Source organism: Mangifera indica, chromosome 8, assembly GCF_011075055.1.
Source record: "Mangifera indica cultivar Alphonso chromosome 8, CATAS_Mindica_2.1, whole genome shotgun sequence".
Taxonomy (NCBI): Eukaryota; Viridiplantae; Streptophyta; class Magnoliopsida; order Sapindales; family Anacardiaceae; genus Mangifera; species Mangifera indica.
Window position 1 is genome coordinate 9084960 of NC_058144.1, and position 22775 is coordinate 9107734.

The window sequence follows — 22775 nt, forward strand, 5'->3', positions numbered from 1 at the left end:
GTTATATTATTTTTAATTTAAAGAAATTCCAAAATTTATCAAACACAAAGCTATCTGCCAATCTTATTTCAAACAAATGAATATTTTTATCACTAGTCTTTCAAACTTAGAAACAAATTAAATTGTGACAGTAACTGAACCGCTTAAAATTTAACATACTCATAACATATAAAGCAAACCGATTGCCACCAAAATGGAAGCAAATGGGGTGATCGCAGAGGCTCCGGAAGTTGATGGTGTAGATGGGGCGCTGCCAGAAACCGTGGTGATTTTGACCTTCATGCCCTGGTCGCAGTGGCCTGATGTGCCACAAGCAAAGTAACGAGTACCAGGCTTGTCCAATTTCACCACATCATTTCCAGTGTTCATAGAGTTCAATGATGTTCCCAGGTCGCAGTTCTTGTAGGCACTCTCACTCGCTAGTTCAACCACGCTGTGAAGCCCTGAGCTATACTTGAAAACTATCCGGAATTTACGAAAATTTCGTTAATGAAATTGATAGTGAAATCTTAATTTAATTAAAAATATTAGCTCGAGAACTTTACCAAGTTGATCGCCGACCTTAAATGTCTCCCCGGATGCCCACGAACTGAGATCTGCAGATTCAACCCAACCCTGGCTGCCCCCAACAACATGTTGAGCTGCTGAAGCCTCTTTACTGAATATTGCACCAAGCAGCAATGCCAAGAAAACCCTGCACATTCGCTCCATTTGCTCTGTATAATCATCAATAATTACAATATACAGTCGATGGCTTGTTATATATATAGTAGTGTTTAGATTGGGCGTAAAGCAAAATCTATATGGTTAAATGTCACTGAATTAAGCTTGGCGTTGAAACAAAGTCATCATATCCATCATTTCTGGACGTTGACACAGAGTTTAATTTATAAGGCATGATTTATTATAAAGTAAATTAAACTCTGGCCTTTTGGGGGCCGACTATGGCTGTTGACGTTTGAAGAAAGACAGAACTTGATTATACACAATATCCTTAGCATTAATCCCCATGATAAAATCTGCATGGGCATAATTTTTTATGAACTGAACGCTGAGCTTGTCTACATCATGGAACTTGAAGCTGTCGAGTAAATCCTGAACATCTTTAACGTCTGAAAGCGCATCGTTGCCTCCATAGCTCACAAACAGAGGAATGTCTCGAGGGATGTTGGAGATGTTATAAGCTGGCGGTGTGAGTGTCCCATAATGTATCAGATTGTGGTCAGGTCTCTCATAGTTGAACTTCGCAATCACTTTATCCCGAACAGCTGAAATTTAATGTGTAAGAATGTATTGAATTTTAGCTTGTATTAGTTTACCAGAAATGGACTTACTCTGAGACAAGTGAATCATGTTTTTGGTTGATGTTGATTGAGGCTCGTTTTTGAGGAAGAGATCGACGGTTGAAGCATTGAGACAGCAATTTATTCCAGTGAGGGAGGATAATAAATCATAACAGTCAACTCCAGGATTAGCACAGAGTGACTTGAGAAAGCCTTCTACAGGTTGCCTGTTGTTTAGAAAACAGGCCACTGATTAATAACTTGAAGGCTTATATTAAATAACAGTTTGTGTAAGAAGGAATCTTACTCTTTCGGATTGAACTCTGCGAGGCCAAATACTATCGTAGTGATCTGTTGGAAAAAACAAAAAAATTATGAAGTACTTTAGAAGATAATCATGGAGAAATGACAAAGAAAGGGACCTCTCCAACAAAGGCTTTGGCAGCAAGAAGCCCAAGAGCTGTGTTCATGTAGCTCAAATAAGCAATGGGACTTAACAACGCTGCTGATTTCAGCTTATCCACCTGTAAACCTTCGGAGAAGGATGCTAAAGCTATGAGAGTTCCCTGTTAAAGTAACGTTAATTTCAACTAATGATCAACTTAATTAAAACAAATTAGATAGTTTAATTTAGCAAATGTTTTTCAATGTGTTTACCAGTGAATGCCCAACGTAATTAACTTTTTGCCCTGTTTGGTTGTGTATATAATCGAAAAAGGTTGGCATATCATAGGTCACCAATTCATCCCATGACCAATTCCAGTACTCCTGTCATGTGACAATTTGCATAAAAAATCAAAATGATAGACAAATCAAAATAACAAAGAGCATGAGAGGAGAGGTGAAAGAACCGGTTGAGTGGCATCAAGGGAAGTATGTTGCCGGCTGAATCTGGTTCCTCTAGCGTTAGCAATCCACACATCGAACCCATTATCAGCTAAAATCAAAGGCAGATTTTGTTCAGGTGGATTTAGAAGCCATGTCATTCCATCCTGTACCAACAACAAATGAAACCTTTCAAGTCTCTGTGACCAAAACACAGCTAAAAATTGCACCCAAAACAATGCATATATATATGTAACACAAACACCCACAAATTTAGCAGCCAAAGTATCAGACAGACTGCCTTTGACTCTAACTTATGGCTTTTCCCCACTTCAGAAAACAGACAAAGAAGAAACGTGGTGCTGAATGCGCTGCATGTGATCTCACAGCGAAAGCAATATTCATACATAAATTGAATACGGGGCCCATTTTCGTTTGAGCCAGAAATAATGCGTCCGCCCTTCGTGATTCTTGAAATTAAGAATACCAACAAGGAGAGAACAGAGGACAAGGACAAGAGTCACAGGATTATATTGCCTTGGGAATCTACAAGGTCACTTGACAAACCTTGATTTCGGTTGTATCTTCATTGATCGCTTAACTTTCCTAAAATTATTAGCTTTTTCACTTGAAGGGTGATCAAGAGTGAGAACGCCCTCCTGCTTCTTGATTAAGCTCATTTTGATTAAACTAATGACTTACCACTAGGACTCCATGTTGTATCAACACTGGCTGCTTCTTAATCGTGTTGCCACTGGCAAAACGCCCTTCTGGAATTCTCTGCATATTAAGAATATATCCATCTTTGGTTGTCACCTGAAAAAACACTTGCCCGGGTCAGTAATTTTCATCTACGTATATAAAAATTAGTATATGATCCTCTTCTAATATTTCAAATGAGCTCTTACATAAATCTCCTGGCATTCGTAGCCATGTACAATCACAGAAGAAGCGCATATGCCACTCTCTTGCAACATTACAGGATCAGTTCTGGTCCGGCGAAATGAGCCACGGGCTGAGCCATATGCTTGATGGGGCTGAACCACCAGAAGAAGTAGAATACAGAAGCTCAACAGGCCACGGAGATGAGCCATATCTTGCCGTATCTCGGCTATATAGCGTTTATATAAGAGAAATGAAGAGGGCTCACTGAGTGGGAACACAACTGCTTGGAGTTTGTGTATCGCGGCTCAACTGACTCGTAAGATTTATGGGTTTAAAGTGAGCAGCTTTTCAATGGGATCGTAGGTCCCAACTGAAGCTTTTGCTTTCGTATCAACAACAAATTAGCTAGATGATGTGCACAAGAACCAAAAGAGTTGATGAATGATGATCCAAAATTTTTTCAAATATGTTGATTTTTTTCTGATAAAGGCTAAACAGATTTGCAAAGGCAGCTTATAAACGGAATATATAGAAAAAAGAGAGAGAGAAAGAAAACTGGGCAAGCTTATAGAGAGTCAGAAATGGATAGGCGGGTCACAGATTAAAAAATATAAACAAATATATATTATGGGCCCCCGGACTGTGACGTGCGTTGTCTCACCATAAACGGCGAGAATTAATGAGGTAAATCATGATACTGCTTTAAATTTGTGAAGAATTAGACCTGCTCAAATTCAGATTCATAGCGTCCTGTAACAACAAGGTTACGCCTTTGAGGCACATCATGATGATATATTATGGCAGCCATCATTCATTGTCTGACCTTGTTAACCGTTCACATTGCTCTCTGCCTGTCCCATAATTATGCCCACAATAGCACAAATGTTAAAAGGCGGTGTAAATATGTGTTTTCCAATGGCATCCTTTAACTTTCCCAGTTATAAAAAACCAAAAAGGAAAATTGGGTTTCGCTGCTTTCTGGTAAATCGTTTTTTCTTTTCAATATGATCAGGGAGGGCGTTCTCGTTCTCTCAAAACACATTTCCTATTCTCAAAACATTTTTTTGATGCAATCCTGAGAAACTTATTCCAGAAAACTTAACCTACGAGAAGGATATTGTTATTTATTTCTGCAAATAACAAGAGTTTCTGTAATAATATTCACTTTATGGTCTACCCAGAGAACTCTGTTGGATTTCTTCGAGTTGAAGAACTTACGGCCCAAGTTGTCTTGTTAGGAGAGCTCACATGGACATGGTCTCTCTTAGGAGTCCTGGTGGCTATTGGTAGGCTGTAGTTGTTAGGATCTTAAATATAAAATATAAGATTTGAATGTTATATTAAAACATATAAGTTTTTAATGTAGAATTTATATAATTTAAGTTATCTAATTTTAGTAACTAACTAATTTATTAAGTAATGATTATTCTAAAATCTATGTTGTAATCGTGCCGCACGTTGTGGGAGGCTTGGCTTCTTCGTATCACCACCGTATTATTATTGGACGTATTATTGGGTATCGTTGGGCTGAGGAAAACAGTGGCGCCCTGTTCGCAGTATGCACTCTACTGGGCTGGTTTTGTATTTTTGTTAGTTTATAATTTGAGTCGGTCAGGGTAGTTAAACTTTTCCTCTCAGAATTATGTTCCAAGTCGACCGGTTTCATGGAACCAGCGCTGAAATATTGTGGCCTCGTTAACTTCCCACTGAAGAAGCCATAGACATTTAATGCCAACAGCTGCATCCTGATGAATGACAAAACAACTGAACAATGCTGATTACTGAAGAAAACAAAATATTTGTCTGCAAGTAAAATATCCATGAACCCCATAAGTTCATGACTAGAAAGACTGCACCACATCGATACTGTGAAGAATCCCAAGCGAAACGATTAACTATAGGCAGAAAAATGATAACCAAACTCTATACGAAGCAACAAAGAATATCAAAAGAAATTAGCTATTAGCATTGTATATAAAGACAAACTTTCTTAGTAATATGTTTATGCTCATTACATAGGCCATTTACGGGTTTTACTCCAAAAATTCCCCTTATTACAGAGATTTCTTTTCCAAACCCTCAACATTTTTGGCATCATTCATCTCCTTTAGCTGCTTTTTACATGTCTTTGACTCCAAAAATCTGATTCGCAGAAGAAACTGTGCCATAGAATCAGAAAACTGCGACAATGAGTAACTTTGACTTCATGGTGTGAGGGAGTCGATACTCCTTAAATCTACATACTAAATATGAGCTGAAAATTTTGATTAACCATTTACTGCTACAGCAGGGGCAGGGCTCATCTTCTTCTTCCTCTCACCGAAATTACGGCGTGAAATCAAGCTTGGAAGGCAACACTGCACAGACCCCATTGGCTTTTTGTCTGTTATAGGATCATCATTAGCAGTCCTTTCACTGCCACACAAAGAGTTCACTCCAGACAGGTATGGGGTACCATTTGTGGATTTTGGAGGTAGAGTTAGCGAGGTTGGCTGGAATTCCATGTCCCCATTTGCCAAAATCTGGTGGACTGTAGTATTTTGCCCGTCAACAGGTTGGTCTTCAGGAGCTTCTCTAATGCTCTGCTTGAATAGTTCTGCTAGTTTCATTTTCTTTCCTGTCAGAGATGTTTCTGAACTTGAACCATGATTTTTGTCTGTTGACAGGGTTTCATTGACTTGAAGTTTCCTTGTAGAGAAGGCCTGATGAACTGGGGTATTGCCACGAGATGGCGTAAAATCTGCATAAAGTAGTAAAAAGGACACAGAAATATGTAAATAAAGTTGATGGGTCAACAACAATGAAGAAAGACATATAAAACTTTCTACACTCATAAAATATAGAGGCCATAAACAGGCCATATATATCAGAATATAAATAATAAAACTTCTTTTATCTTCTGTTCACATCAGTATTTGGTTGCTCATGAATTCTAAATATAACGCAGTGTTATCTATACAGATTAAAGACCATTCTAGCAATCTTACCTCCATTGACACTGTAGAAGTCATCATCACAATCAGAATCTAACCAAGCTCGAGAATCAAAAAATATTTCCTCTTTACTACCTGCATAGACATCAAAAACATATATCAACTTCTAGTGAAAGGACGAAAAAAAAATCAGGAAAAAGTATGCCATCTCAAGAATTAACTAAACTAATTTGCTGAAGAGTGGATCTTAAAGATAAACTTTCATTTATTTGGCAAACCAATAATGCAAATGGTAAAATCTCAGTTACAAATGAGGTTTAAAGTGAATCTACAGATCAAGGACTCTAGTAAAGTTTTGTGAACACCATTTACTGTCAGTTAAAATTATATTCAATTTTGATAGGGCTATTTAACCCAAAAACAAACTGACGGTGAGACCATTTCAAAGAATCATCGAACTGAAGGCCATGAAACATCATTCTGCAGCATAAACAAGAAGAAGGTTTGGCCATCAACAGTTTCGTCCTTATGCCTCATTATTAAAAAAAAAAAAAGTACAACAGAGACTCAAAAACATTTCACATCACCAAAACTGTAAAACTGAATAGGAATCCTGGTAGTGACAATGAGCTCCAGAGACCACAAAATAATTCATATCTTCATCTTTTGGGTGTTCCTGTAAAATTTCACCACAAGTTCTAAAAACCTTCTCCCTGATGTCAAGATATTTAGATAATCATTGACTTTAGAAATTATGTAACATCCATATCCCAGAGTGTGGTCCATCCATTCCCCATCCTTCATCAAGTCGACTGAATACAACATGATCCATATCCATAAAACTGATGATTACTAATGGCCCCGAAGAATATAACTTTGAAAGGCTAAGGCATTCTCACAAAATGGTTTTCCATATTTGATACATGCAGAAAATTAACCACAGCACATCTGTGATAAAACTGCATACGGAACCTAAGATTCAAGAGTCAGAGACTGCCAGAATGAAGAAAATAATCCCCCTCCTTCCGATCTCTTATGTTAGATACATCTGGTTTGTGATGACTAGCATCTGGATTGATTCTCAACTCCATGGTCATGGCTACCGAGTGGAAATCCCTCAACTTCAAAAAACCATTACCAATTTATGATCTAATAAAGTGAATTTCAACATAGGGTTGTCTGGATATGTTATTAAAGTTCTGCATTCTTTTATGAAGCAACCATTCTCATGATCAAATCCAAACCATAGCATTCCATCAGAAACACTTAGAGTGCATACAATATCCTCCTATCCCCAATGGAAATGTCTGAAGAGAAATTCAATCACAAATTTAAAACAAACAAAAAAGAAGGGTATCATAATTGTATCTTAGTACACAATTCTTACAAACAGCCTTTCAATCTCAACCTTAAGCAACCTAATCTATTGGCATGACAACTTTTGATAAATTTCATTCAGTGTAATTTATTTTATTAACTATTATGTGATTTGATTGGCCACCAAAACGAACAGTTCACAAGATATCACATTATGAAGAGCAATGACAAGAACTAGTGCATCTGACCAAAGAAATCATATTTATTTTCAAAAACAAAAACCCAGAAAATATAATGATATGATTGGCTAGCCATCCAGGAAACAAAAAATATATATAAAGAAGTAAATATATATATAAAGGCTAAAATAGAAGGCCATCTTGTTCCTATATTTACTATGACATAATCAAGCAGTACAGTAAAAAAAAAAAAAAAAAACAGAAGGTTGCGGATAAGACGGAGAGTTAGGAATTAAGAAAAGTACTGAGATTAAAAATTTGCACAAATTAAAAGTCAACCACCGGAGAAGAACTTAAATAAAATCAATATTTAAAACTGTAATAAATACAAATACAAGTTCAACAGATTCACAGAAAGATCCTAATCATATCCTGTGCATATCATCAATTTGATATATAATAAATCTCTAAAAAGCATAAAAACTATAATATACATCATAATTTTTGTGCTTCATTTACCCCAAAAGAAAATATATATATATATATTCAGATGATAGCTACAATCATTCATTAACATAAAGTAACTTAACGAACCCCACAAGGCCACATCCAGTTCAGATCACACATTTTCCAAAAAAAAAAAGTTAAAAAAATATTCTTAAGAAAATCAATACTCAAAGCTAAAATAACAAAATCAAAACAAGCAATAATATGCTTTTTTTTCCACCTAACCAACGCAAATTAAATAAAATACTGAAACTTGATAGCATACCAAGGCCTCTACCAGTGAGAGCTGGCCAATCGTTGATTGGAGGGAAACCATGGGGCGGCTTTTCTTTGATGGGTGTAGGTGGAATAACAAGGTCATGACTTTTGGAGCCAAATGAAGACATGTTAAGTTTCTGTGGAGTTTGCTCACGCATTGATGATACACATGAACCCATCTCTCTGAAATCTCAATATCTCTCCACTAACATCACGAAACCAAAACAAAAGCTTTAGCCACACAAAATGTGAAACTTTCACAGAGAAAGAAAAACTATTAAGCGTTTTAGAAGACAGAGGGGGCGTTTTCTTTTCAGTTATGTTAAAGAAGTGAAAAACAAAACATCTCACAGAAAGAGAGAGAGAAAATGGAGTTGAAAGGGAAGTGCAAAGACTTAACAACAATGACTTGCGTGTCTTATTTTATCTTTATGAGAGTAGGCTCAAGCCTATGTTTTCGGGACCAAACTGAATATCAATCCCAAAGAGTAAATGGTCTGATCCAATTTATAATCAGATCATTTCGTTAGTTAATATATCTTTAAAATTTAAACCGTTGGATTTAATCTAATCTAACTTTAATACTGACAGTCACCGATCCTGTATTTACATCCGTGGGCTGATTATGTCAACAAAGTTTGGTTAGTTTCACTTTGTGTGTTGAGTTTCAAGATGAGCTTTATGCGGTCAGTAGGGCATAATGGTTTAGTGGTATCGAAATTTTAATGAATTATTGGATTAATTTTAAAATAGTGTTATAATTTCGTATATACAAATAATATATTATTATATAATTAAATAATTAAAAATTAAATAATATTTAATTATATTATAAATATATTATTAATTATATATAAAAAAAATTTCACCATAAAAATGATGAAAACGTGAAGAGTAAATTTAGGCCACCCCCAACATGCCATAAATTCATTATGGGTCTTAAATTTGATGGGGATGCTTCATCAGATTACCGTTTATTTCATTTTTTTTAATTTTCCCAAAGCTTGAGAATGCCTTCGGAGTTTGGGAAATGGTATGGACCTCACAGTCAAATCATATGTTAGTCATTAATTCACTATCTTATTAATTATATAATAATATAATTTAGGATGATATTATATTTATCTAATTTTAAATATTTAGTTAATTATTTAAATAATATTTTATTATATAATTAAATATTATTTAAATTTAAATTTATAAATTTTATAATAATATTTAAAATTAAATATACCTAATTTTATTATTAAATATTTAATCACATCATGGTGTTATTTAACATGCATTTGGATAACAATTTGCAACGTCACCAACCTAACAAAATTAAATCACAAATATAATCTCATGCGTCTACTGATCAAATCACGAATTATATTATTTATTAAAATTTTAATTTTATATATCATATATTAAGTATTATATCGAATTATATAATATAATTTTTTAAAATAAAATAATAATAAAAAATCTAATAGATAGAACATTATTTTTAAAAAATTACAAATATTCTTAAACATTTAAGATTTATTATATACAATCTTATTACATATTTTTTTAAAAAAATGTATTTATCTATATTAATAATATATTTCGTATTGTATGATATATCCATTATATTATATTAATTCAATATACCTTATGATAAATGTCATTTTTACCTATATCATATCGTAGAGTATAATATTAATAATTATGCCCATAAGCAATAAATTATCTATACAACTTTAAATATATAATTGAATATACAGAAGATGTGTTATAATATTATTATATATTATTTTATTTTTAATTTAAAATTATTCAATCACATAATAAAATATCATTTTATGTATCAAATTATGTACTAAAAAATGCATACACATGGTATTATTGTATGAGTTTACCAAACATTTTTTTCCTCATAAAACTATATGTATCTATTTTAAATATATAAATATATACACATTTATATATATTATCATATAATTAGGTGATTTTAAATTAATGATAAAATAATACTTAACTATATGATGATACGTATAAATATATATATTTATGTATCCAAAACATAATGTTACTCTTTCTTTCCATCTTCACAATTTTGACCCAAGTGTGCTTAAATGGCAAAAATATAAATAAAACTATACCTTTTTTTTTTTTTTTACATATAATAAAATATTATTAAAATTATAATTTGTCTATTCAAACCCCACTTGGACATTATCTAGAAGGCAAGAATATAATTTGAAAACGAAAAATCTGGCTAATTTCAGGTAGACAAAATCCATTGCTTTGATTTCATTCCATAGCTTTGAATCTCATTCTTTTATCAACTTTCTAGAAATGCCATGGTTTTTTTTTTTTTTTTTTTTCTATTTATTCAATCGATTATTCAAAGAATACTTACAATAGGCTTAAAGTGGGGATTCCGTTTAAAATTAATAATCAATTCTTAATTTTGTCTTTATTTCTATTTTGCCCCACACAGCCCCACTCTTCTCAATGTGGAGGCAAACAAAAAACAAGTTGGAAGAATTGAGAAAATTAGATAGATGCAGTTGAAGATGACACCAACTTACCCACGCTTAATCTTTGAAAGATTTTGAGCCTGAATCCATATATTTCCTTATGCCCATTGCCAAATCACAATTTTGTAATGAGCAAATATAATGCATATAAATATATATGTATAAAGTTTAAATCCAAATCTTTTATTTGAAAGTTCTAATATTTTACCAGTTTTGTTAATCTCTGTTTTTATGTCATTATGTGATTGAATATTACTTTATCTTTAATTTAAAATTATCAAATCACATAATAACATAAGTTAAATGTGTATCTATTTATATACTTATGATAATTGAGTTACTTTGAATTAATAATGAAGTAACACTCAATCATATAATAATACATCATTCTGATACTTAATTAGATAATCAAAACTGTGTGCATATAACATTGTTTTTTATCATATAGACCCTTAAAAAGATTTCTCATCACATATGAGGAAGAAACAATTGAATCAAATATAAGTAGTAGGGCGGTCATCGTTAACAGAGATAGAGGAGATGTGATCATTTTAAGAAGAGGGAGATAATGCATGATCATTAACGACGACAAAACTTATGTGATTGAACTAAGATGAGAAAAGAGAGATAAAACATTTATTAACATCGATAAGAAAGACATTGATATTGTTAGAGGAAACATTTAACTTTTGAAAAATCTATTGAACCCGAAGTGATGAAGAAGAGGCAAAAAATATATATATACACAACAATAAAGGAAAATAGAACAAATAAGGGAAAAAAAAAAAGATAGAAAGAATAAAGGAAAAAATAAAATATAAAGATATATGTGAAATAACTTTTTAACCCTTTTATATAATAAAATTTATTAATAAAAATAAATAATGAATAGAAAATTAAAATTTTCAAACTTAAAATATAAAAATTGTCAATTAATCAAAATTTGGATGGAAAATACATTTGGCCTTGAATATGACATGAAAAAGACCTTGCATAATTGACGCTTAGTGATAATGAACTTCTCTGATTGATAAATTGAGTCAATTTCAATAACGAAATAATAATAGTAATAAGCTTTCAGTTTCCTAGCTAACAGTAATGATAATCCAGCGGCTTCTTATGACTAATATAAGAAAATTTGGCAGAATCAAAGCCTTCAGTTTCTCCATATGGGGTTGGTATATTTCTTATAAGAAATCTATGAGGAGTTTATTTTAAATATATAAATAAATATATATATATATTATCATATAATTAAATATTATTTATTTTTAATTTAAAATTATTAAATTATATAATGATACATATAAGTATATAAATATTTATATATCTAAAATAAATATATATAATTTTATTGATTTTTTATTCACTATTTTGTTTATCTTTTCTTTTTGGTCAAAGGACTTATTCCCATCCAAAATATGTTGTTTTTTCAAATTTTCACCTTTTAATTTGTGAAAATCTCAAACATTCACCCATGAGTAATTAAAATTAATGATTTTAGGGTTAAAATCGTTATTTTATCTATAATATTAAAAATAAATTAAAATATAATATTTTTTTCTCTCCCTAAACTTAAAAACTAAAAGTTTCCTCCTTAAGCCAAGTTAAAAAAAAAAAACATTTTCTTTGTAGAGTTTAGTTTTCATATCTTCAATGTCATTGCCAATGACGAATATCTCCCAACGCCTCCTCTCGCTCAAGCGATCAAGCTTCTTTCATTTAAAAGCTTGGACGACGTCAACTGACGCCGAGAAAAACTCTAGCTTCGTCGAAAAGACTAAGCTATTTGTCTTCCTCAATGAAACATCGTCTTCCTATTTGGTTTAGGACTGCCACCCAGAGGGAAAGATAGTGAGGGAGCGATTGCAGGAGGAAGAGAAAAGAGATATCTCTAGAGATGTCGTCAGATAATTAAAAACCCTAAAGAGAAAATTACTAATTTTTAAAATTTAATCTACAAGAGGAGATTATTATTTTTTAGGGTTTAGAAAGTGAAAAGAAATAAAATTTTATTAATTTTACTCATTCATAAGCGAGTGTTTGAAAATTTCAAAAATAAAAAGTAAAATTTGAGAAAATAATGTAATCTGGATGGGAATAAGGCCTCTGGCCTTTCTTTTTGGTTTACTTGAGAGTGCAATACAAGCCATTAATGTGTGTCGTGTGTGTGAGAGAGATGGAAACAGTGTATTATTTTATAATTACTGAAGACAACAGTGTTAAATTGATGGGTTTGCCTCAATGATTTTAAAATGAGACAAGTAATCAAATTAATTGTTTTACTTATTTATAATTTGACCAGTTTAATTAATTTTTAAATTATAATACATTTTTTAAATACTATTAAATATTTATTATATTATTTAAATATAAATAATATGTATTTAAATAACAAAATCTAATATCACTTATTAAAAATATTTGTATAAATAATTAATTTATTTTAATCCACCAAATTCAATTCAATTAAATTATTTTTTTCAAATTAATGTTTGTTTATTTTTAATAAAAAATTTTCTTTAATTAATTAGTCTTATTTTTTAATATTATCTATTATTATTTTAATATATATATATATATATATATATATATATATATATATATATATATATATAAGACAATATTCAATTTTTTTATAAATAAATCAGATCAAATAAAAAATTAATTTATAATTGAATCAATCGAATCAATCAATCCACTTCAGTTTTAATAACACTGGTTTGCCTAATAATAACACGTAATGACGCGTACAAATTTCTCTTATCTTGATTCAGTGAACCCACCAACTCTGATTTAAAAAGGCCGAAGAACTATTTCCCACCAAGGTATACTTCTCTACATATTCCCACTGTTAACTTTGAAAAGCTTATTTATCTGTCTATAAATAGTTAAAAATATATATTCAAAGATAAAATCATCATTTTATCTGTAATATTAAAAATAAATTAAAATTTTATCTACTTTTCCCTCTAACCCCTAAAAACTAACTATTTTCTTATAGATCAAATTTTGAAAAATAGTATTCCCCTCCTTAGGGTTTAGTTTTCAATCTTTGATATCGAATTTGACGTCATCGTCCACGATAAAGCCTTTCCGATATACCACCATGCTCCGACAGTTTCTCTTCTCTCCTCTAGAACACCAATCGGCCTAGATCTGATATCACCTTCATCTAGAAAGTTTAAAGAGTTAGAGTTTTGTTAAATTTAACTGTTTATAAGTGGGTATTTAATATTTTTAAGATTAAAGAAGGAAAACTTGATAATACGGCATACCTTGGATGGGAAATAGTCCTTTGGCCTTTAAAAAAAAAAAAAATTGATGTGTTTGCCTAATAACGACACACAAATATGGTCTTCTGGAAGTTTGACTACTCCGTGGTGAAATTAATTAATTTTCGTTTGTCCTAGTAGTATGAAAACGCTCCGGTCACTCCAATTCACATCAAGTTATTTAAATTTTTAAGGCCAAAAGACTATTCTCACCCAAGGTTCGTTGTAGTCTCCTATTAAAAATTTAAACTCTTATATGTAAATTATTAAAATTAATTAATTTTAAAAATAAAATTATTATTTAATATATAATATATTAAAAATAATAAAATATTATTTATTTTTTCTTTAATAATAAAAAATTAATAATTTTTTTATGATTAAATTTTAAAATGTTATATTTTCTTTCTCATTTTTTTGATGTCATCTTCGATTGGATTTCCCTCCTTCATTTTTTTCTCTTTTCCTGATGCCATTTTTGTCAAAAGACAATGTAAAAAAATAGGAGGGAGAGAGGGCTTGGTTGGAGATGACATCAAAAAAGGGGAGAAAGAAAAAAAAAAGCTCCAAAAGAGAAAATATGATATTTCAAAGTTTAATCTTAGAGAAATAGATAATGTTTTCTTATTTTTAATATACCATTAGTTAAATAATAATTTTATTATAAAATTAATTAATTTTATCAATTTTAATTATTTATGAATGAGAGTTTGAATTTTTAACACTTAATCTATACTAATTTAAAAATGCAACCAACCTTTTGGTGGGAATAAGTCCTTTGCCAATTTATAATATAAAGTTTCTAAAATCAGAAAAAAGAAAAAAAAGTTGAACCGCAATTATAAGAGCCAATGCATGGTGCGGTCGGCTCTATTATAACACGTGTGTGGGCTGTGGGTATGGATCCCTTGACTTTGTCCATTCAAGTCCTAAAAACGATATTTAACATGTGAACCCACAACTTGAGCTTAATGCCAAATGACGATTCTCAATCAATCAATCAATCAAAGAATAAGCAGATTTTCTTTATTCTAATCACATACACACCTGACCCCTCCAATTTCATATTCTTCATTTTATCAATTCCTGTCTTGTAATCACACGGAATTTTAGAATATATTTATATATCAATCAACCTTTTATTGTTCTTATGCGATGCGCCACCCACGTGGCTTGCCCTTCATTTTTTTTATTATCTAGATATAATAGGATTAAAGTGGCATTTCAAAATTAGATTTATATGTATATTAATATTATATTATATATTATAAATATTATCATTCTACTAAAAAAAATAATATTATATACATTAATAATATATAAATTTGAATACAAACAATAATATATTACTATATAATTAAATATTATATTATTTTATCTTTAATTCAAAATCATAGTGTTGTTTTATTTTTAAGTCAAATGACTATTTTCCACCCAAGGTTTAATATAAACCTAATTTTTTACCGGCTAACTATTGAAAATTCAAATACCCACTCGTTTGTTAAATTTTACTGTTACTGTTAGAGGGAAATTATTATTTATTAAAATATTTTAAAAAACAAAAAATTTAATCACATTTTTCCTCAAGTTTAAAAATATAATAATTTTTCTCCCACCCAAGGCTTGAAAAATCAATATTTCTTCCCGTAAGGTTTTTCCAGCACGCTGCTAGTGGTCAGAGACGACAATGTTCTCTCTCCATTTCGGCTTCTTTTTTAGTTGTGCTCTATTTTAGACTATTATCAGTCATCTTCTCCTTTATTGGACAACACACAATGAGATTGAAATCTCTTCGTCGCTGTCATGCGTTGGTCAATAAGGGAGAGGACAACTGACACAGGTGATGACTATTATTATTGGATAGAAGAGGAAAAAATCATAAGGAAAAATATTGATTTTTCAAACCCTGAGTGGGAGAAGGTGGGAGAAAATTATTAGTTTTTAAAAGGGGGGAGGGAATGCGATGTATTTATAGTTTTTAAAAATATTTTTATTAAATGACAATTTACTTATAACAATAACAGTGAAATTTAACAGAAAAGTGTATATTTAAATTTTCAATAGTTAATGGATAGAAAATTGAGTTTGCATTAAACTTTGAGCAAATAATAGTTATTTAACCTTTTTTAATTTAAAATTATTTAGTAATATCATAACATATTTTTATTTGTATATATAATTTTATTATAAATTAAAATCCCCAACAAAAGCGGATCATATCATATGTCTGGAAAACGAATGGAACTTTCACGGCCCATACCTCAATCCGCATTATGAATTTTGGTTAGGCCCATGCATGGCCCACTCCTGGTGGGTTTCTTCGGGTTTACTTTGGTAAGCACCCCACCTGACCCGGCAAACCCCACCGTTTGACTTCCTTTAATTCCAACGATGGCCCACAGAACCATTTTCTGCCACGTATCTTCTCCGTTAAGTTCTACGTTGATTTTACCTCGTTACAAGTCGAACTGAATAGTTGGTCGTAGTTAGAAGGTAATAACTAATAAGTATTAATGACAAAAACTTTGCGGCACGGCGTCGTATATATAAATAATAATTGCCAAATCTTGGTTTCTCACTCACCCAACCCCACTCTGTCTTAACCAAAACAGAGTCTAAAACTTTAGCGGGCCGGAATCCGAAAATGGCTGTCACTGCAAAAATCGCACCGTCGATGTTGTCATCAGATTTCTCCAATTTGGCATCTGAGGCTGAGCGCATGCTCAATTGTGGGGCTGACTGGCTCCACATGGACGTCATGGTACCATTCTCTTCTCGAGCAATATTGTTATTTTTGGATTGATTTTTAAAAAATAGTTTGTGTAAATAATTTAATGAGATTTATTGAGATTGATATTAATATTTGTGTTGGTTTTTCGATTTTTTTTTGTTAATTTAGAACCTGTTTCACGGTCATTTGGAATTATTTGGATAATTCATTTATCTGTTTTTGCCATCTAAAGGAAAAAATGTAATGAATTTAGTTTCATTGTATAAACAATCTATAGTTTTGAAAAGTTGGGTCGTGTTATGCGTTGTTTGGCAACATTGTCTTGTACAATAAGAATGAGAATTTATCCTGAGAATGCGTCTATAGTATTTGGAAAATAGTTTTATGATAAATAATAATAATAAATGAGTGGTTTTCTGTGTTATTCTTCCAAAGTAGAGGAATCCCTTTTGGTTACATTTTTTTTGGTGTCTTTTCCTTGGTGTGGTAGCCTTTATTTTATTTGGATAAATTGGTAGCTTAATTGTAGGAAGTTATTCCTGGAGTCTAGTTAATGCTTTGTAGTTTGAATCTCTGTTCCTGGATAAGAGAGACTTTCATTTGTAAGGGATTATCTCAATAAGATTCAATCAAGAAATTATTCGGCCTTCTTGTTTCTGTAACTTAGAAAAACAATCAAGCATTTCATTAATGTTTGACCTGTGCTGACCATATCAAAATCAATTCCTAGAATGATGTTTAGTTGAATGGGTATTGCCATTGCAATTGCTAATAGTCGCTTGGGTGTAGACGTCCTGAAACTAACTCTTTGTATTGTCTTGTCTGCAGAATGGGTAGGTTTGACGCAAGTTCTCACCCTTGATTTCAGTCCACATTCCTGTAATTGTGGTTCATTTTTCTCATAGAAATTTTATTCGTCAAGCACTTTTACATGTGTACTAATGTTTACTGTTCATTGATACTTACAGGATAAGAACCTTGGTTGTAGATTGTTTATAACTGTCAAATGCTAGAAAAAATGTTGTTATTTCATATGATAGTTTTTTGGTAAATAAAGAGAAAGAAGATTTTGCCTTTTTACTAACATCAGGAAGCTTTATGTTGATGGTGGTTCTTGATTTTTTGTTTGTGTGCCCATCTTGACTATTCAGTTGTTGTGATTTGTAGAATTATGATTTAATATAGTGCATAATTTCTGTTTTATCTGAGGGCGAGTTTTAGTTAATTGTAATGTTCAGTGTGCTCAGTGATGACTTATTTGTCAACAATCAGAGTGAAAACTGGTTCTTTGTTTTATGGAATCAGTAATATCTTGATTCTTGAAATGGAGAGGTGCTAAGGTGGAGTTTCTCTGCTAAGAGAGTGGTATGAAATGATAATATGGTCTTTAGAGAAATGAATTTGATTGTAGGGTTTAGGGTTCTGATGTAACTAATGAGTGATGCAAAATTAAGATAATATTCTATTTACCTTTCCTTCTTTATTTCATTGTTTTTTTTCTGAAGAGAGATGTGTTTGGCAGGAAACTTATATTTCCATGTGCTTTTTTGGCTATAAGTTTTATCAACATCTGAAATTTTAAATTCAACATTTCTTTTTGTAGCTTATGGGGACTGACTTCAAATATGCTTATTCCGTTTATAATTTCTGATTTATTTTTCCCTGCTATCCAAAAATGATTGGTTTTATACTTATTTATTAATCTTATAGGCACTTTGTCCCAAATCTAACTATTGGTGCTCCAGTCATTGAGAGCTTGAGAAAACACACAAAGTAATGTCTTTTATCCATCACTTGAAAATTCTACGCAACAACCTTATTGGATTTCGGCATGTTTATTACTCTATCTAGAATTTTAGGTGAATTCTTGTTTTTAATCTCTTACAGGGCATATCTTGATTGTCACCTTATGGTAACAAATCCTCTTGATTATGTTGAACCTATGGGTAAAGCTGGTGCTTCAGGTTTCACATTTCATGTTGAGGTATCCAAAGGTTGGATTGATGTTGCCTTTATTATTCATCTCTATTCCTTTCCTCTTGTGTTTAATAAATATTCATTTCTATATCTGTCTTTGTGGTTTCCTGATGTTTTTGTAGATAATTGGCAAGAGCTTGTCCTAAGAATTAAGTCAAAGGGCATGAGACCTGGGGTGGCATTAAAGCCCGGAACACCCATTGAAGAAGTTTATCCCCTGGTATAAGAATTTTATTTTCCTTTGTTTGTAATTTTCTTTTTTTTCTATCTAGGTGTGATAGGTTTTGAATGGTATGGCAGTTACGGAAATTAAGATCTATATTTGAGGTATGGAAGTTAGTTTTTGTGCATAATCATTCCCTAAACAGGTAATATACAATCTTAGTGAGCCCATGCGATAAGGAAAGATAATCATTCTTGTTATTTTATCATTGTAAAAATTTACAGGTTGAAGGTGAAAATCCTGTGGAAATGGTTCTTGTGCTGACCGTAGAACCTGGTTTTGGTGGACAAAAATTCATGCCAGAGATGATGGATAAGGTGACATTTCCTTTCATCTTCTCCCGTTTTCCCTTGTTTTTCTTACTATTGAAGTCTTTCCTAGTTTGTGATAACCTGTTTTCTACCACCTGGATGATGGTTCAGGTACGTACATTGAGAAAGAAGTACCCTTCCCTTGATATAGAGGTGAGTTCATCCTTAATTGCATTATCTAGACTTTACCTCTGACTCTATCTGTGTTCCATCATTCTTTTAAATTCAATATCAAGAATTTTTCTGCTGTTCATAAATGTTTGTAGTAAAGTTAATTGCATATGTCAACAATTTATATAAACTTTGCTAATTTATATGAAATCTTGTGGATGAATCTGTCAGCTTTGTCCTGAGATAATTTTTTAGGTTGTGTATAGTTCCAATCTGTGTTTCCATGTGACGGCTTAATTATTTTCTATTTTTATGTGTGACTGTGAGATTAAGAATGACTAGGTATGGTGTTTTGTGGTGACCACTGGCTGACTGAAACGTGTATGCATATGACTAATTTTAGGTAGATGGTGGTTTGGGACCTTCAACCATTGGAGCGGCAGCCTCAGCAGGTGCGAACTGCATTGTTGCAGGAAGCTCAGTGTTTGGAGCTGCTGAGCCAGCCAATGTGATATCCCTTACGAGAAAAAGTGTTAATGAAAACCGGAAAAGCAGTTAAGGTTTTTGCCGGCAAGATACATCAATTGAAATTCCATAAAGACATGGTTTGTTTGCATCTGGAAAGAAGAATAAGCCAGGGTCATCAGTTACGTCATCTCTTACAAACCGCACCTGTATCAGTTAAATGTAACATTATAACATATCTTTAACCATTCGTTTTAATTTTTAAGACGTCTACTTTTTTTTTTTTTTTTAACAATATCATCACATAATTTCCAAATTTGATATCCAGGCGTCCAATTGATCATATTCAGACTGAGACGATATAGCAAAAATTTCTTTCTCCTCACTCCAGATTCTCGAGTCCTTCGCTTTTGGGTTATTTATATATAAAATTATATATATAATACTATTCTTATTTCTCAAGACGATCCTTCTTGTCATAGGCAGCATGTGAGTTCGAGATTTATTCACACATCTATGCAAAGTTAAAAGCTGTGAAAGTTTTTGTTGTCAAATAAATTTAAACTGGATAAAAAAGAAGAAGAAATTCCTGGATTGTCCAATGTTAGTCGACAGAGTTGAATATTTCTAATTATATCCAGAAAGCTCACTTTCTGGGAAAGTGGGCGGGTTCGGTTTTTCAACTTGGATTTTCATAGCCAAAGCACTAAACCCTGAACCGTATTTCTATCACTCATGTCATATGTAAGAGTGGATCACATTTTCCCACCCAAGGTTTAGTTTTGAAACCTTTTTCAACCCCTAGTTAGCGTAAATAATGTTTTTTAATCCAAAAAATCGAGAGTAAATGATAATTTCTCACCAAAAATTAGACTTTGTTAATAAAACAATAGTATGAAAGAGTGAAATTACTATTTTATCTTTATAATTTTATTTTTCATAATTATTATATAACCCTACATTAACAAAAATTAAAAATAATCTTTTAAATATTCAAATTATATAAGGAACTATTTTATTTCTTTTCATTTCATTCTCACTTTTTTTTTCTTTCTTCTTATAGATAAGGATATTTTTTTTCGTATAATTGTATGTTAAGGGGTAAAATAATTTTTGAAAATATCAAAGGTTTTTATGAAATTTTTTAGGGGTTGTATGAAATTAAAAAAGAGTTTGAGAGTCTTTAAAAAACTTTTAAAATATCAATTAACCCCTTTAATAATTTGAAAAATAACAGTTATATATTTGAATAATTGAATAAAATAAAATAATATTTTTTAAGGACCAAATTGTTATATTTAAAATATTTAAGTCTTATAGAAAGTTATTGTTTTTTATTTTTAAAACTAATATATATGATAAAATTATTATTTTACCTTTACACTATTAGATTTTTTTAATAAAGTATGAGGTTGAGCCGAAAAATGTTATTTATATAAATTAGAGGTGGAAAAGCTTTAGACCAAACCTTAGGTGGCAAAATGTCAATTACTCTGTATATAATTTTATGTCTCAGCCAACACGTTCATTATGCTCGTTGACCGGCTGCTCAATTTGTCAAAGTCGCAAGCAGGTTAAACCTTAACATTAATTAACTTTGACAAACTTACAAAAAAAGGGAAATCTTGGGCCCTTTTTTGGACTAGTCCTTTCAAATACGTGTGCGCGGGCGCGCCCGCATTTTAATCTACATTTCCATTGAGCTTCAGTAGCCCAGACTTTTCTCAACAATTGAACAAACTAAAACCCAACACAAGTTTTATTACCTCGCAAATTTGAGCAGAACATCTTAGAAAATCGGCGCTTTTATGTATAAATAATATATATAATTTTATATCAAAATAAAAATATATTATTATATAATTAAATAATTTTAAATTATAAATAGAATAACATTTAATTATTTAATTATATATCATTATTTATATACAAAAATATACATATTACTTGGTACTCTTGTTACAAAAATTAAGCTAGCTCTTCTAATCATAAGCGCAAGAATCAACAATGCATTGGACAAATAACCCAACATACTAAAGATACATGAGAAGAGAAATAATTTTAAGTATGCGATCGAATACATAAATGATATTTATTTATCAAGATATTTAATTATATATTTAAAATTATATTTATCTAATTTTATTAAATAATATGTACAAGAGATAATTATGTCAGAGGAGGAAGAATGAAATAATCAACCAATATTGTAAACAGTAAAATTTTATATACATATTTTTTATACATAATTTATATACACAAATAATGTTATTGTATGATTAAATGATTTTGAATAAAAAATAAAATAATGTCTAATTATATATTATTTGTGTATATAAATTGTATAAAGTTGAAAACAATTTACGACATCATGATCTTAAACTCATCAAAATTGAGGACGCCATCGCCGTTGAGATCGAAGTGAGCTATCATCTTCTGACATTGATCAGTTGTGGTGGACTGACCTAATCTACTAAGCATTCTTTTCAAGCTCTTGGGTGTTATGCAGCCACAGCCATCCATCTCATACATCTTAAACGCCTTCTTCAAGTCCTTCACTTTCTCTTCTTCATCACCTCCTTCAACAAACTTAACGAAGTCATCAAACCCCAGCAGTCCATCTCCATCCGTGTCCAAGATTTCCACCGCCGTCTCGGCCTCCGCCAGGGAAAGCTCCCCGCCTATTGTTTCAACACACTGGTGTAGCTCTGAAGGTGAAATCTTCCCGTCTCCATTGTTGTCAAGGTGATTGAAAACGCGCTCGTATTGTTGGTACTTACTCATTTTCCAAAGAAAATCTCTTGGACCAATCCTCTGGCAATGGGATTAGTATGGATGTATTTATAGAAAGGGGAAGGGCGGTGTTGGAAGATGGAGAAAATTTGAACTCTGAGAAACGCGGGCCAAATTTGACCAGCTAGCTCTCCTTTATATATTATAAGTTTTAACCGTTTTGGGGTCAGCCTGAAGAGACCAAGATTCCAGGAA

The 22775-nt window shown here is 31.5% G+C and overlaps 5 protein-coding genes across 11 annotated transcripts; 1 reads left to right on the forward strand and 4 right to left on the reverse strand.

The window, feature by feature from the left end:
• Positions 1-34: 34 nt before the first annotated feature.
• Positions 35-724, reverse strand: LOC123224488 (blue copper protein-like). Its single transcript, XM_044648167.1, has 2 exons — positions 546-724; positions 35-461 (listed from the first exon to the last, which is right to left on the reverse strand). Exons 1-2 carry the CDS (start codon positions 709-711, stop codon positions 160-162), a joined length of 468 nt encoding a protein of 155 aa, XP_044504102.1. The 5' UTR covers positions 712-724; the 3' UTR covers positions 35-159.
• Positions 725-804: 80 nt separating this feature from the next.
• Positions 805-3463, reverse strand: LOC123224487 (triacylglycerol lipase 2). Its single transcript, XM_044648166.1, has 8 exons — positions 3017-3463; positions 2811-2924; positions 2135-2275; positions 1941-2051; positions 1706-1849; positions 1591-1634; positions 1335-1510; positions 805-1268 (listed from the first exon to the last, which is right to left on the reverse strand). The coding sequence occupies exons 1-8, from the start codon at positions 3200-3202 to the stop codon at positions 943-945; spliced, it is 1242 nt and encodes a 413-aa protein (XP_044504101.1). The 5' UTR covers positions 3203-3463; the 3' UTR covers positions 805-942.
• Positions 3464-4936: 1473 nt separating this feature from the next.
• On the reverse strand, positions 4937-8668 carry LOC123224453 (uncharacterized protein At3g27210-like). The gene is made up of 3 exons (XM_044648111.1): positions 8195-8668; positions 5981-6061; positions 4937-5733 (listed from the first exon to the last, which is right to left on the reverse strand). Exons 1-3 carry the CDS (start codon positions 8364-8366, stop codon positions 5261-5263), a joined length of 726 nt encoding a protein of 241 aa, XP_044504046.1. The 5' UTR covers positions 8367-8668; the 3' UTR covers positions 4937-5260.
• A 7678-nt stretch (positions 8669-16346) lies between these two features.
• LOC123222789 (ribulose-phosphate 3-epimerase, cytoplasmic isoform-like) lies at positions 16347-20052 on the forward strand. 7 transcript variants are annotated; one of them, XM_044645753.1, is made up of 9 exons: positions 16347-16462; positions 16582-16731; positions 18407-18473; positions 18588-18694; positions 18800-18897; positions 18978-19004; positions 19125-19217; positions 19323-19364; positions 19726-20052. In XM_044645753.1, the coding sequence occupies exons 2-9, from the start codon at positions 16614-16616 to the stop codon at positions 19879-19881; spliced, it is 708 nt and encodes a 235-aa protein (XP_044501688.1). In that variant the 5' UTR covers positions 16347-16462; positions 16582-16613; the 3' UTR covers positions 19882-20052. The 7 variants fall into 7 exon arrangements, with proteins under 7 accessions (XP_044501688.1, XP_044501689.1, XP_044501693.1 ...); XM_044645754.1 differs by lacking the exon at positions 16347-16462 and adding an exon at positions 17529-17533 and having other exon boundaries at positions 16525-16730; positions 18411-18473; XM_044645758.1 differs by lacking the exons at positions 16347-16462; positions 18407-18473 and adding an exon at positions 17529-17533 and having other exon boundaries at positions 16525-16730.
• A 2041-nt stretch (positions 20053-22093) lies between these two features.
• LOC123223741 (calcium-binding protein CML38-like) lies at positions 22094-22712 on the reverse strand. Its single transcript, XM_044647080.1, has one exon. The coding sequence runs from the start codon at positions 22569-22571 to the stop codon at positions 22149-22151; it is 423 nt and encodes a 140-aa protein (XP_044503015.1). The 5' UTR covers positions 22572-22712; the 3' UTR covers positions 22094-22148.
• Between the last annotated feature and the right edge of the window lie 63 nt (positions 22713-22775).